The following is a 13,359-nucleotide window of genomic DNA, read 5'->3' on the forward strand; positions in this document are numbered from 1 at the left end:
CAATTTATAACAAAATAAAAGTGTAACATTCTGAGTTGACACTATTTGCACGTGAATTGTATTCAATCAATTTATAACAAAACAAAAATTACACTATTTGCATGTGAATTACAATTCAATCAATTTATAACAAAATAAAAATTATATTATTTGCATTGAATTACAATTCAATCAATTTATAATAAAATAAAAATTACACTATTTACATGTGAATTACGATTCAATCAGTTTATAACAAAATAAAAATTACACTATTTGCATGTGAATTACAATTCAATCAATTTATAACAAAATAAAAATGTAATATGTGACTTTGGCACTATTTGCATGTGAATTAACACAATTTTTTAATAAATGCATGTGATTTTTTTAAAAAAATTTGAATATTTTTATAAGAATTTGACATGTCGCCTTTTTTTTTTTAAGTTGACATGTGATTATCTTCAAAAATTAATATATATATATATATATATATATATATCAAGGAAATCGCTGCATAGGCAGCGATTTTTTTTTTTTTTTAAAAAATTAATTATTTGAATTTAGAATTCTATTTGAACTCAAACATCATTTAAATTTAAATTCAATATAATATCTTTTTTTAGAAAGAAAATATTTTTGTTACCTTACTTATTCTTAATTTTTTTTAAAAATAATGCATATTTTCTTATAAGCTATATATTTGAATTTCAAAAAGATATTTGAAAATCAATGAAATTTGTTTTTTCCTTCTTAGTTTTTTTTTTAAAAAATGAAAACTTTTTTTTATAGAATCGCTGCCTAGGCAACGATTTCCATTTAAAAAAAAACATTTTTTTTAGGAAATCGCTGCATAGGAAGCGATTTTTATTTTTTTTAAAAATATTTTTTTTAGAAAATCGCTGTCTAGGTAGTGATTCGCTAAAAAAAATAAATTGAAAACCGCTGCCTGAGTAGCGATTTGATTTTTTTTTTAAAAAAATTCAGCAAAATCGATAAAATTCAAAATACAAATGTTGCTTCAAAAGTTGTACTAAAAGGTCGGCACCGGCCTTTGCTCACATACACATGTACACAAATTATATTAATTAAATTCAAGTCGTGTGGTATTTGCTTTGCTTTTATAAGGTATAATATAGTGACACTCAAATTCCATAAATAGACTCTTTTGTCATATATTTATAGTTCACAGTTTCACACTAGAGATCTTCGAATAAAATTCACTACTATAAAGTTTAAAGAAGTGAAGGGAGGTAATGCTAAAATTGAAATTGATTTCTCTGATGATTACTCGATTATAATAGGTCACATTTCTAACTTTTTTCAACAAAAAAAAAGTCAACTCCTAAAAAGTTATCGTTGTATGATCATGATACGATTCAAATACAGTTCAACTCTTTCTCAAACCCCACAGACAATGAAAGATTAGTGCAACGGGCCCAGAGTCCCTGATTTGAAGTAGTGACACATTATATATCAAAATCAACTCTAGTAAAGGTTAGCCAGAAAGAATGTATTAAGCTCTTTTAATGGATATTTAAGACTGTAAATTATGGACTTCATTGATGATTAAAACAAAACTTACTAATATTATACATCTAAGTTGAAGTATTAGACAGACCTTTGATGTCAATTATTTCATAGTACACTGTAGGGCATTACAAGTCACACTGAATTTCAAACATACAAAGAGCAGTTGGCAAATTGAACTCACAGTATCGGTTGAGATAGAAGGGCAAGAAGGTGGTTTGAGCTAACTCAGGGTACTAAAGTAGTCCGAGGGTGATACAAAGAAGATACAAGCAACATATATCAACCTCAATATAGTGGAATACGACTTACTCAGCGAGAGGATTAAGCATACTACCAACAAACAGTACCACGCCTGTTGCATCTTCTCTAATCAGGAAGAGGTATGGATGATCAGCAACAAAGTCTACTTTCTCTTCCATCATCAATCCTCTTAGTTTAACAACACCAGCAGTTGCAGCTGCAGCTTCTGTTCCCTCTTCATTTACCTCAATAAAGGACTTGTGAAAGATGTTAGAAACATAAAGGTTACTGCCAACGGGGGAGTCTACCATCTCAGTGAGGCCATCACCAGAGAAAGGTAATACCAGGCCAAGCCCTTTCAGAACGTTAGAAGCTTCAAATCCAAATGATATTTTAAATTTGGGGATACGGAATTCACCGACTCCAACCTTTTGATATGGAAGGTGTCGCTCCAAGAATCGGGATTCAGAACTGACCTTGTCTACCAAAGCTGGCAGTCCATCATTGGCATCAGGCAGAAAGAAGTACATGGAGAAACGGCGTCTATCCTCACCTTGTTTATACGGAAGGCCTAACACCTTGAAACCATCAAAAGCTTTTACATATTGCTTCGTCTTGCTAGTCATGAAGGGCACTTGAATAGATGTCCCATTTAGAAGGTGGAACTCACTTTCCTTGGTCACTGATGCATCAAACTTTTCGTCCCAGGCTCCTTTAAAGTACAATGCATTTGCAAACACAAGTCTTGTTGAACTGTCAACTGAGTCAGCTGGAAGTATTTCTTTGATAAGCCCATTTGTTTCCTTTTCAGCCCATTGATTCACTTGACTGGCAACCTCAACAGCCTACAAACCATCCAAACTTTTGTAATAAGAATTTATTCAAAGGATTATTTTTATTTTATATTCACTTCAATGCTATCCTTTTAATATGAGTCTAGCTCCAACTACTGGGTGACTAATATTAATATAGGTCAGTATAACTGTAAAACTATCCATGCTAAGGCTGCAGAGAAACAGAAATGTTTGAAGAGTATAGTCAGTTTTTTAAGCAATGAACGCAGAACTTCTTCGATTTCCAAAGAGGGTAGCAATACATCAGTATTTGAGATTAAAGTGAATGATAAGCATAGTGAAAATATATGAGACACCATTTATTGGCCTGCTGTTTATCACTAGTGTAAATGCATACCCAATCTGTTCATAGTTCAGTCTCCAGCTAAAAGGAAAAAGTACAAATAAAGATGAAAGCCGAAGCCGCTAATTTCCAACGTCAAAAATATGAAGTTCACTAAAAGTCTTATCTTAGCTAAAAGTAGAAATGACAATCCCTCGAGCATAAACATTAATCAAACTGAATCTCTTATGTAACAAAATATAAAACAGGACTACTTTGGCTGATCCTGCATCTCCTGATGCTACCGAATACAAGGAAAGTAAGTGGAAAGTTGCAATACTTGTCTTTTACTCGGCCTGATGTTTCTTACTAGGTGAACAAATTGTCTCAATTTACACATACTCCATCTGATGCTCACTGGAAGACTGTTAAATGCCTCATTCCATATCTCAAAAGCACTGCTAACTATGGCCTTCGAATTGCTCCAAGCACCAGTCTAAATCTCTCGGTGTTTTCTGATCCTGACTGGGCTGGCAAACTCACTGATCGAAATTCTACCACAGGTTATGCTAGTTTTCTTGGCCTTACTTGAGTTTGTTGGTCATCAAGAAAACAACTTCCTAGTTCCACCCAGTTGGCTGAAGATCTCACCATAAAGCTTCCAAAAAGCTCCTTTCTTCACCATTTGTTAGTACTTGTTTTATTGCATAGGTTGTATTTTTTGTTCCACCATTTTAGGAGTTTTTGTTAATTTATTTCCCTTGTTTACTGGTTTATCTTCCACCATTTGTTACTATTTAACTCCATATCAAGTTAAAACAGACAAACAAATTAAAACGGAGTGAGTACTTGGAACTGAATAACATCAAAATTTCCCCATAAACAACTCAAAAACTCAAATTCAACAGATCTCTTCATATAACAGTTATCTCATCAAGCATTTCATAACAGAATCAATCAATTATATTTGAAAAATTGAAACAAAATAGCTCTAAATAAAAATGGGGCGTTAAAAATCGAACCTTTTTCTGAAAATCAACAGAAGAAGAAGTAGCCTTATAAACATTGTCCACAATCTGTTTGAAAGAATGCTTAAGAGGCAAAGTCTGTTCAACCCAGACGCTATTAGCAACCGAAAGTCGAGGCCCACCACTAGGGCTACCATCAGCAAAGACAACCTCAACAATCTGAGAAGAAAGAGAGTTTAGTTCATCAGTACACTTCGATTTGAGGAAACTGAGCAATTGGTCACGGGTCGGGCCATTTGAACCCGCTGCTATGAGACCCAACACTACATGGATCGACAAAGGGGAGAAGACCATGTTCGTGGTGTCCCCTTTAACCTCAGTGGAGAAAACATGTTTGGCTAGCGTTAAGGATACGCCTGTTTGGTTGCTGATTGATTCTTGAAGGTCCATTGCTATGGAGATTTTTGAGTTTTGTGAATGAAGAATTTTATGAGTCAACAAAAAAGAAATGGTACAGTTGATACACGTTATGAAGTTTGAAATAGTATTAAAAGTCAATACTTAGCATAGAAGTATGGAATTTGTACCACGGTATCAAAAGGGAAAAAAAAGAATTGTTTATAGAAAGGAATAATGCTATCTTCGTTTAAATTAGTTTGTCGAAGCATTTGAATTTGAGCATATTGGTTTGATTATTATAATAGCGGAGTACATATTTTTGAAGCAATTATTTGGAATGTCGATAAAAATTAGTATTTTAACGTGCTAAATGAGCAGAAAAGATAAAAAATGTTTGGAAAGCTAATGTGAGGCCGAGTCCCTTTAGTCAAGCCTAGGAGTGTTTTAATAAGTACTAGGCACAGGGACGCCAAGTTTGAAGTGTTTTCACCACTTCACTCTTCTTCGTTGCTTGAGTCATTCATCAAACTTCTAAGGAACAATACGACACCAGTAGATTCATCTTTTATAAAGAACAGGAATGGATGATCAGCAACAAAGTCGATTTCCTTCTTAGTAAACAAAGACATGGGCATTATTAGAGTAACCGTAACAGCTGCAGCTTCGGTGCCTTCCTCATTTACCTCAATAAAGGACTTGTGAAAACTTTTGAAACAGAGAGATTCTCAGGTAATGTGGAATCAACCATCTCAGTGAGACCACCACCGCAGAAAGATAACGTGAGGCCAAGTCCCTTTAGAATGTCGGAAGCTTCAAACTCGAAAGTTATTTTGAATTTAGGGATAAGAAACTTGCCTACACTAACTTTTTTAAACAGAACGTGGTGAGTTAAGAATCCAGGTTCTGTACTGATTTTGTCAAACAAAGCGGGCAATCCATCATGTGCATCTGGAAGAATGAATTACATTGAGAAGCAACCCGTATCTTTGCCCTGTTTATAAGGAAGCCTCAATACTTTAAAGCCATTAAATTCTGCTATGTGCTTCTTCTTCTTGCTAGTCATGAAGGGTACTCGAATAGGCAACCCATCGAGGAGATGGAACTCGTGGTCTTTTGTTTCTGAAGCATCGAACTTCTCATTCCATTCTCCTTTGAAACATAGTGCATTGGCCAAGATCAGCCTTTTCATGTTGTCCACTGCATCACGATCAAGAATCTCTTCGATGAGACCATTTGTCTTCATTTTAGTCCATTGATTGACTTGATCGACAACTTCAGCAGCCTTAATCAAATTGGCAAGACAAACATGGAATGATAGAATTACACATTTCATATTAGTAATTGCAGTCATTTGTATTCTTATCACATAACAACGTTTGGAGGCTTATAAAAGGGACATCGGTGCACTAGGCTCCCCTGATGTGCGTGGTACAGTGAAAGGATAGACCATAAGAGTCTATTTCACACAGTTGTATCTTGCATTTCTGCAAGAAATTGTTTTCACAGATTGATCTGATGACCTCCTCTGGTCACACGACAACAACTTTACCAGCCACACCAAGGTTCCCTTCGTTTGGGGGCTTAGAAAGTAAGACAAACAAATTGAAGCGGAGAGACTAACATTTGTTTGAAAGAATAAGGCCTAACGTTATTTTGAAAGTCAACATACTCTGAAGCCGCCTTGTAAGCATTATCTACAACCTGCTTGAAAGAAGGCTTTAAAGGCAGCCTTTGGTCGATCCAAATGCCATTAGCAACGGACAATCGTGGACCTCCATTGGGGCTGCCATCAACAAAGACGAAACTGGAAATATGTGAATAAAGAGAGTTTAGTTCATCAATGGAATTGGACTTGAGGAAACAGAGAAGCTGATCCTGAGTAGGTCCATTAGAGCCAGCAGCAATAAGGCCAAGAACTATTTGCATTGAGATTGGAGAAAGCACCGGGTTGGTATCGCCTTTAACTGCATTGGAGAAAACATGGTTAGCAAGCACGAAAGAAATATTCGTCTGGCTGGTGAGGTGATGACTCATGAAGATCCATATTTGCACTCCAACAAGAAGAAGAAGGAGGCTTAGTTAGTAGAATGAATGATCACAAAGTTGAAAGGTTTGCAAGAATTTATATACTATACTATTACTTAACAGGTGGGGTTTTGCATTAGAATCGATTCAGTACACAGGAAGTAATCAATGGAAGGAACGCGTACCACTGACTTCCCACAACAAAAATCAATTATTATATGGTCAATAATGTTGATTGATTGGGACCAACAGAAGCTGTTAGACGGAAACAACACCAAAATAACACGTTAAAGGAAAGTAGAGCATGTGCCACCAGGGGTTGACTTCAGAGTTAACCTGTTGTTGCCGAAGCAAATAATAATTAATGACATTTTGCATCTCTATTTAAGGATTTGAGTCACTCAAATAACAGCTATTATCTCAAGAAATTGCATTTCATCTGTATTCCAATTTTTTCTAAACAAAGAAAGTTCTATGCATGCATGTCAAAAGTAAATGAAAAGATTATGTAGGAAAAGCAAGTAAATCAGTTATGGACATAAATGAAATTCAAATCTAGAGTTCACTCTTTCAAGTTTTTCTTAAACTCTATATCATGTCGAAATATACACACATATTAACCATAGAAGAGTCAATTATATAAGGTGCAAAAGACAGTAGAAGATCTCATCAAAATAATACACAAATCAGGAAACTGGTTATTTAGATACATAGCATCTCTCATCAAACAGAAACACAAGTGAGGAAACTGTGAACTTTCCTTCTTTACAAAGTTGTATATAATCATGCAATATGGTCTTATTAACCAGAAAGAGGATTCAGCACGCTCCCTATGAACAACACAACACCAGTAGCGTCGTCTCTTATAAGGAACAGGAATGGATGGTCAGCAACAAAGTCGATTTCTTTCTCAATTCTAAGAGACAGGGTCATTACTACACCAGCTGTAACAGCTGCAGCTTCGGTGCCTTCCTCATTTATCTCTATGAAAGACTTGTGAAAAACTTTTGAAACAGATAGATTCTCAGGTAAAGTGGAATCAACCATCTCAGTGAGACCACCACCACAGAAAGGTAACGTTAGGCCAAGTCCCTTTAGAATGTCGGAAGCTTCAAACTCGAAAGTTATTTTGAATTTAGGAATAAGAAACTTGCCCACCCTAACTTTTCTAAATGGAACGTGGTGAGTTAAGAATCCAGGTTCTGTACTGATTTTGTCAAATAAAGCGGGCAATCCATCATGTGCATCTGGGAGAATGAAATACATTGAGAAGCAACGTGTATCTGTGCCCTGTTTATAAGGAAACTTCAACACTTTAAAGCCATTAAATCCTGCTATGTACTGCTTCTTCTTGCTAGTCATAAAGGGTACTCGAACAGGCAATCCATCGAGGAGATGGAACTCGTGGTCTTTTGTTTCTGAAGCATCGAACTTCTCATTCCATTCTCCTTTGAAATATAGTGCATTAGCCAAGATCAGCCTCGTCATGTTGTCCACTGCATCACGATCAAGAATCTCTTCGATGAGACCATTTGTCTTCATTTTAGTCCACTGATTGACTTGATCGACAACTTCAGCAGCCTTAATCAAATTGGCAAGACAAACATGGAATGATAGAATTAGACATTTCATATTAGTAATTGCTCATTTGTATTCATATCACATAAGAACGTTTGGAGGCTTATAAAAGGGAAATCGGTGCACTAAGCTCCCCTGATGTGCGTGGTACAGTGAAAGGCTACTGGCTAGACCATAAGAGTCTATTTCATGCAGTTGTATCTTGCATTTCTGCAAGAAATTATTTTCACAGCTTGATCGATGACCTAGTCACATGACAGCAACTTTACCAGCCACACCAAGGCTCTCTTCTTTTGAAGGCTTAAAAAGTACGAGAAATAAATTGAAGCGGAGAGAGTATGAAATTAACAAAGGCCTAACCTTGTTTTGAAAATCAACATATTCTGAAGCAGCCTTGTAAACATTATCCACAACCTGTTTGAAAGATGGCTTCAAAGGCAGCGTTTGATCGATCCAAATACCATTAGCAACGGACAATCGCGGACCTCCATTGGGGCTGCCATCAGCAAAGACGAAACTGGAAATATGTGAATAAAGAGAGTTGAGTTCATCAATGGAATTGGACTTGAGGAAAGAGAGTAGCTGATTCTGAGTAGGTCCATTAGAGCCAGCAGCAATAAGGCCAAGAACTATTTGAATTGAAAGAGGAGAGAGCACCAGGTTGGTATCGCCTTTAACCGCGTTGGAGAAAACATGCTTAGCAAGCATGAAAGAAACATCCGTCTGGCTGGTGGTTGACTCTCGAAGATCCATATTTGCACGCGAACAAGAAGAAGAAGAAGGAGGATAGTGAGTAGAATGAATGATCACAAAGTTGAAAGGTTTGCAAGAATTTATATACTAAACTGTTACTTAACAGGTGGGGTTTTGCATTTGAATTTGATTCAGTAAAACACATAACAACAAATAAAGACTTCTAATTTCTCTGAAGATCACATTCATACACAGGAAGAAATCAATGAAAGGAACACATAGCACTGACTTTCCACAACAAAAGCAATTATTATATTCTCCATATTTATTAATTGTACAATTGATTGTTTCTTAAGTAAAACTGTTAGATGGAAATAACACCAAATTGACGCGGAGAAGGAAAGTAGAGCATGTCCCACCAGGGGTTGACTTCAAAACACTTAATGGTGACATTTTGTATCTCTATTCCGGGTTTGAGTCACACAAGTAATAGTTATTATCAGAAAGTCACATTTCTTTCTGAATTCCAACTTTTTTCAATTTTTTTTTAAAAAAAGTGATTTTCCGAGATATAACTATTAGTTGAGTGATAAATTAACTCATTTAGTCAACAGGCTTTTGTGTTATTTTTCATTAAGTTGTTTTGATCAAATCACTTTCAGGTCCAGGTGGATGTTAATGTATATAATATCTAAAGAAGAATGAGTACAATAAAGAGAAAATGACATATTACCTTTAAGTAATAGTGTTTACTTCTTCTGATTAAATAAGAATTATGAAAGCTCCATCCATTAAACATGTACTTAAGATTTAGTGTCATTCTGTTACCTAAAACTAAGTTGCAAATAGAGAATAATTAGATACATAACACCTCTAATTAACCAGCTAGAGGATTCAGCACACTCCCTATGAACTACACAACACCAGTAGCGTCGTCTCTTATAAGGAAAAGGAATGGATGGTCAGCAACAAAGTCGATTTCCTTTTCAATTATCAAGGACTTAGTCATTACTACACTAGCTGTAACAGCTGCAGCTTCGGTTCCTTCTTCATTTACCTCAATGAACGACTTGTGAAAAATCTGTGAAACAAACAGCCTGCCACCTAACGCGGAATCTACCATCTCAGTGAGGCCACCACTAGTGAAAGGGGAAGTGACACCAAGTCCCTTTAGAACCTTAGAAGCTTCAAAACCAAAAGTTGTTTTGAATTTAGGGATAAGTAACTTGCGCATTTTAACCTTTCCAAACGGAACATGGTGGTTTAAAAATCCTGGTTCTGAATTGATTTTGTCTAGTAAAGCTGGTAGTCCATCACGAGCATCTGGCAAAAATAGATACATACAGAAATGACGCGTAGTGTCTCTACCTTGTTTGTAATGAAGTACCAATACTTTAAAGCCATCAAAGGCTACTGCATACTGCTTCTTATTACTGGTCATGAAAGGTGCTTTAATAGACCCTCCTCTGAGGAGATGGAATTCATAGTCTTTTGTTTCTGAAGCATTGAACTTGTCGTTCCACACTCCTTTAAAATATAGCGCGTTTGCAAAGATGAGCCTTGTCATATTGTTTACTGTACCATGAGGAAGAATCTCTTTGATGAGATCATTTGTCTTCATTTTGGCCCAATGATTGACATGGTTGGCAACTTCAGTAGCCTTAATCAATTAGTAAAACAAACAGATTTTACGACAGAATCAGCATTATGCTTAACTTAACAAAGTGGAATTTCAATGAAACAAATTACAAAAAGGCCTACCTTGTTCCGAAAATCAACAGAATTTGAAGCAGCCTTGTAAATGTTATCCACAACCTTTTTAAAAGAAGCCTTAAAAGGCAGTGTTTGATCGATCCAAACACTATTAGCAACGGACAAACGTGGACCTCCATTGGGGCTTCCATCAACAAAGACGATGTTGACAAGATGAGAATACAGAGAATTGAGTTCATCGATGGATTTGGACTTGAGGAAACAGAGTAGTTGATCCTTAGTTGGCCCCTTTGAGCCTGCAGCAATCAGGCCTAGTACTATTTGAATCGAGAGAGGAGAGAACACGAGGTTGGTATCGCCTTTAATCTCTTTGGAAAAGACATGCTTTGCGAGAATGAAAGAAACATCCGTTTAGGTGGTGATTGATTCACTCTTTTCCATATCAATACGTTGATCATGGAAAGAACTAGACGAATAAGAATGAGAATGATGAGAGCGAGAGTGAGTTAGTCCCATGACGGGTATATGGCACCACACATGATATCAAAGGTGAAAGCTTTGGAAGAATTTATATACTAAAATAACAAGCACTATTACTTAACATGTGGAATTTTGTATTTGAATCAATTCCATAGAATCGAGAAATGGCGAATAAAGAAAATGACTGATTATTAATCATGATTCTCAGAAGATTGCATTCATACACGTAACACTCACTTTCAACAAGCTAAGTAGAGTCAATATGTTGTTATTTATTGATTGGATAAGCATGTAGCTTGAAAATTAAGCAGATACTTCTTGTTCTTTTTTATTTATGGTCTATCTGGTATAATAACATGAATTGTTAAAGTTCCTGTCAAATAAGTGAAATGTTCTCTCTTTCATATCGGTAGCATCACTCGTTTTCCACTCCTTTATTTTCTAAATAACAAGAAATCACGAATAAAATTATATGACCAACACTCATATACCAATCGAATACTATAACAGGTGACAAACTGAGACGTACACAACTTCTGTGTTAAGATAGTAAGATTCATTCTAAAATAAAAGGTAACATCAATGTAACTAACTAGAATTGACGAATGGAAGTAGTGAAGCAACATGCTAAACAGCAAGAGGATTCAACAAAGTCCCCATTAACAAAACAGCACCAGCAGTCTCATCTTTCACTAGGAACAAGAAGGGATGATCAGCAACAAAGTCTATCTCCTTTTCAACATTCATTGAGCAACAAGCACCCTCCAGCATCATAGCAGTAACAGCAGCAGCTTCTGTACCTTCCTCGTTTACTTCAATAAACGACTTGTGAAAAACTTGTGAAACTGCCAGAGGCTCATCCACGTCCACCATCTCAGTGAGACCACCAATAAAAGGTAATGTGAGGCCGAGTCCCATTAGAACCTTAGAAGCTTCGAATCCAAAAGATATTTTGAACTTAGGGATAAGAAACTTGGCCACACTGACTTTTCTAGACGGAGTGTGGTGATCTAAGAATCCAGGTTTTGAAGTGATTTTGTCGAGTAAATCTGGTAATCCGTCATGTGCATCAGGGAGAATGAAATACATGCTTAACTTCTGATGTGTGTCTATGCCCCTTTTATAGGGAAGCAGCAACACTTTAAAGCCCTTGAAGACTCTAATGTATTGCTTCTTCAAGCTAGTCATGAAGGGTGCTCGAACAGACCTTCCATTATTTAGATGGAATTTATGGTTTTTCGTTTTAGAAGCATTGAACTTCTCATTCCATACTCCTTTAAAATAGAGTGCATTGGCCAACACAAGCCTTGTCATATTGTCTACTGCTCGATGAGGTAGGATCTCCTCGATGACACCATTTGTATTCTTTTTAGCCCATTGATTGACAATATGAGAAAACAGAGATTTAAGTTCATCAATGGATTTGGACTTAAGGAAACAGAGTAGTTGGTTCGTTTGAGCCGGAGACGATTAAGCCAAGAATTATTTGAATTGACAGAGGAGAGAACACCAGGTTCGAATCACATTTAACTTCTTCAGAGAAAACTTGTTTAGTTAACATGAAAACCTTAAAATCTTATTTGGTATACTTTTTAGCACTCTTAACTCTAGAAAGTAATTAATAAAATTCATAAACACATAACTGGAACATATTTTCTCATCATTAGATCTAGTCTTACTTGCATTTGATGTTTACATCAAACCAGCGCAACAATACTCTTCGATGTTTACATCAAACCAACGCAACAATACTGATATTTTGATATATATGAAGTATGAACCATCTACGCCACATAAATTGGGATGGAGAAACTATTTTTTCAAATTAAAGTTGACAAAAATTTTCCTTCTAACTATTAGTTGAAGCAAGTGTTACTGAACAAGAGTTCGAAATATTCTTTACAGAAATCATTAACGAAATTTATTTCCGGTTGTATTGGAATTATTGTATCATTTTAACTATCAAAAAAATACTTTCTAACCAATACCAAGATACTTACCATCAGCTTTAAAGGTCACAATTCATCACTTGAATTTAAACATAAAACCTTAAAGTTCTTAAACAAATCATATATTACTAAAAGCATGAACAAAAAAGTTGAAAGTTGAATAACGGTTTTACCCTTTCTATAAATTTAATTGTTATAAAATATTTAAATATTTGATTGTATAAATTTAATTAAATGTTAATGACTTCTAGACTTCCTAAGATTAATTCCTAATAAAATATCTAATCTATTAATATTTATCATCTATAATCTATATGTATATAATAATTATAATTTTTTTTTTTAAATCGTGGGAAGCTCCAAAGTAGAAAAGTTGAATTACAATTTTACCCTTATGCTAAATTCAAATGTTATTAAATAATTAATTAATTAAATAGTAAATAGTAGAATTTCTATAATATTTTTATTTAATTGGTATACACATGTGAGTAAATTAAATAGAACAAAAATTAAAAATAAGAGTTATCCCTTTGAATAGATACATGTATGTGTTTCATCTTCCAAATTAATTTATATTTTTAATTAATATTTGTCTTTAATTTGTAATAATACTTGACCTTTCAACTTTGTAAGTGAATATTCATATTCCAAAACTATATTTTTTCCCTATAAATACAAATCTTTCT

General features: G+C 35.1%; 3 protein-coding genes and 1 pseudogene across 3 annotated transcripts; all 4 read right to left on the minus strand.

Annotated features, from left to right (window-relative positions):
- Positions 1-1,515: 1,515 nt before the first annotated feature.
- On the minus strand, positions 1,516-6,320 carry LOC112940027 (uncharacterized). Its single transcript, XM_069296864.1, is given in 5 exon segments — positions 1,516-2,597; positions 3,891-4,396; positions 4,732-4,941; positions 4,944-5,517; positions 5,883-6,320. Coding segments are annotated over 5 exon segments (2,457 nt in total). The 5' UTR covers positions 6,270-6,320; the 3' UTR covers positions 1,516-1,817.
- Positions 6,321-6,876: 556 nt separating this feature from the next.
- LOC101265918 (serpin-ZX) lies at positions 6,877-9,259 on the minus strand. Its single transcript, XM_004238145.5, has 2 exons — positions 8,199-9,259; positions 6,877-7,841 (listed from the first exon to the last, which is right to left on the minus strand). Exons 1-2 carry the CDS (start codon positions 8,589-8,591, stop codon positions 7,062-7,064), a joined length of 1,173 nt encoding a protein of 390 aa, XP_004238193.2. The 5' UTR covers positions 8,592-9,259; the 3' UTR covers positions 6,877-7,061.
- Positions 9,260-9,265: 6 nt separating this feature from the next.
- LOC101266216 (serpin-ZX) lies at positions 9,266-10,760 on the minus strand. Its single transcript, XM_004238147.5, is given in 2 exon segments — positions 9,266-10,191; positions 10,293-10,760. Coding segments are annotated over 2 exon segments (1,251 nt in total). The 3' UTR covers positions 9,266-9,408.
- Positions 10,761-11,258: 498 nt separating this feature from the next.
- LOC101263311 (serpin-ZX-like) lies at positions 11,259-12,303 on the minus strand (annotated as a pseudogene).
- Between the last annotated feature and the right edge of the window lie 1,056 nt (positions 12,304-13,359).

The sequence above is a fragment of the Solanum lycopersicum genome, chromosome 4, assembly GCF_036512215.1.
Source record: "Solanum lycopersicum chromosome 4, SLM_r2.1".
Classification (NCBI taxonomy): Eukaryota; Viridiplantae; Streptophyta; class Magnoliopsida; order Solanales; family Solanaceae; genus Solanum; species Solanum lycopersicum.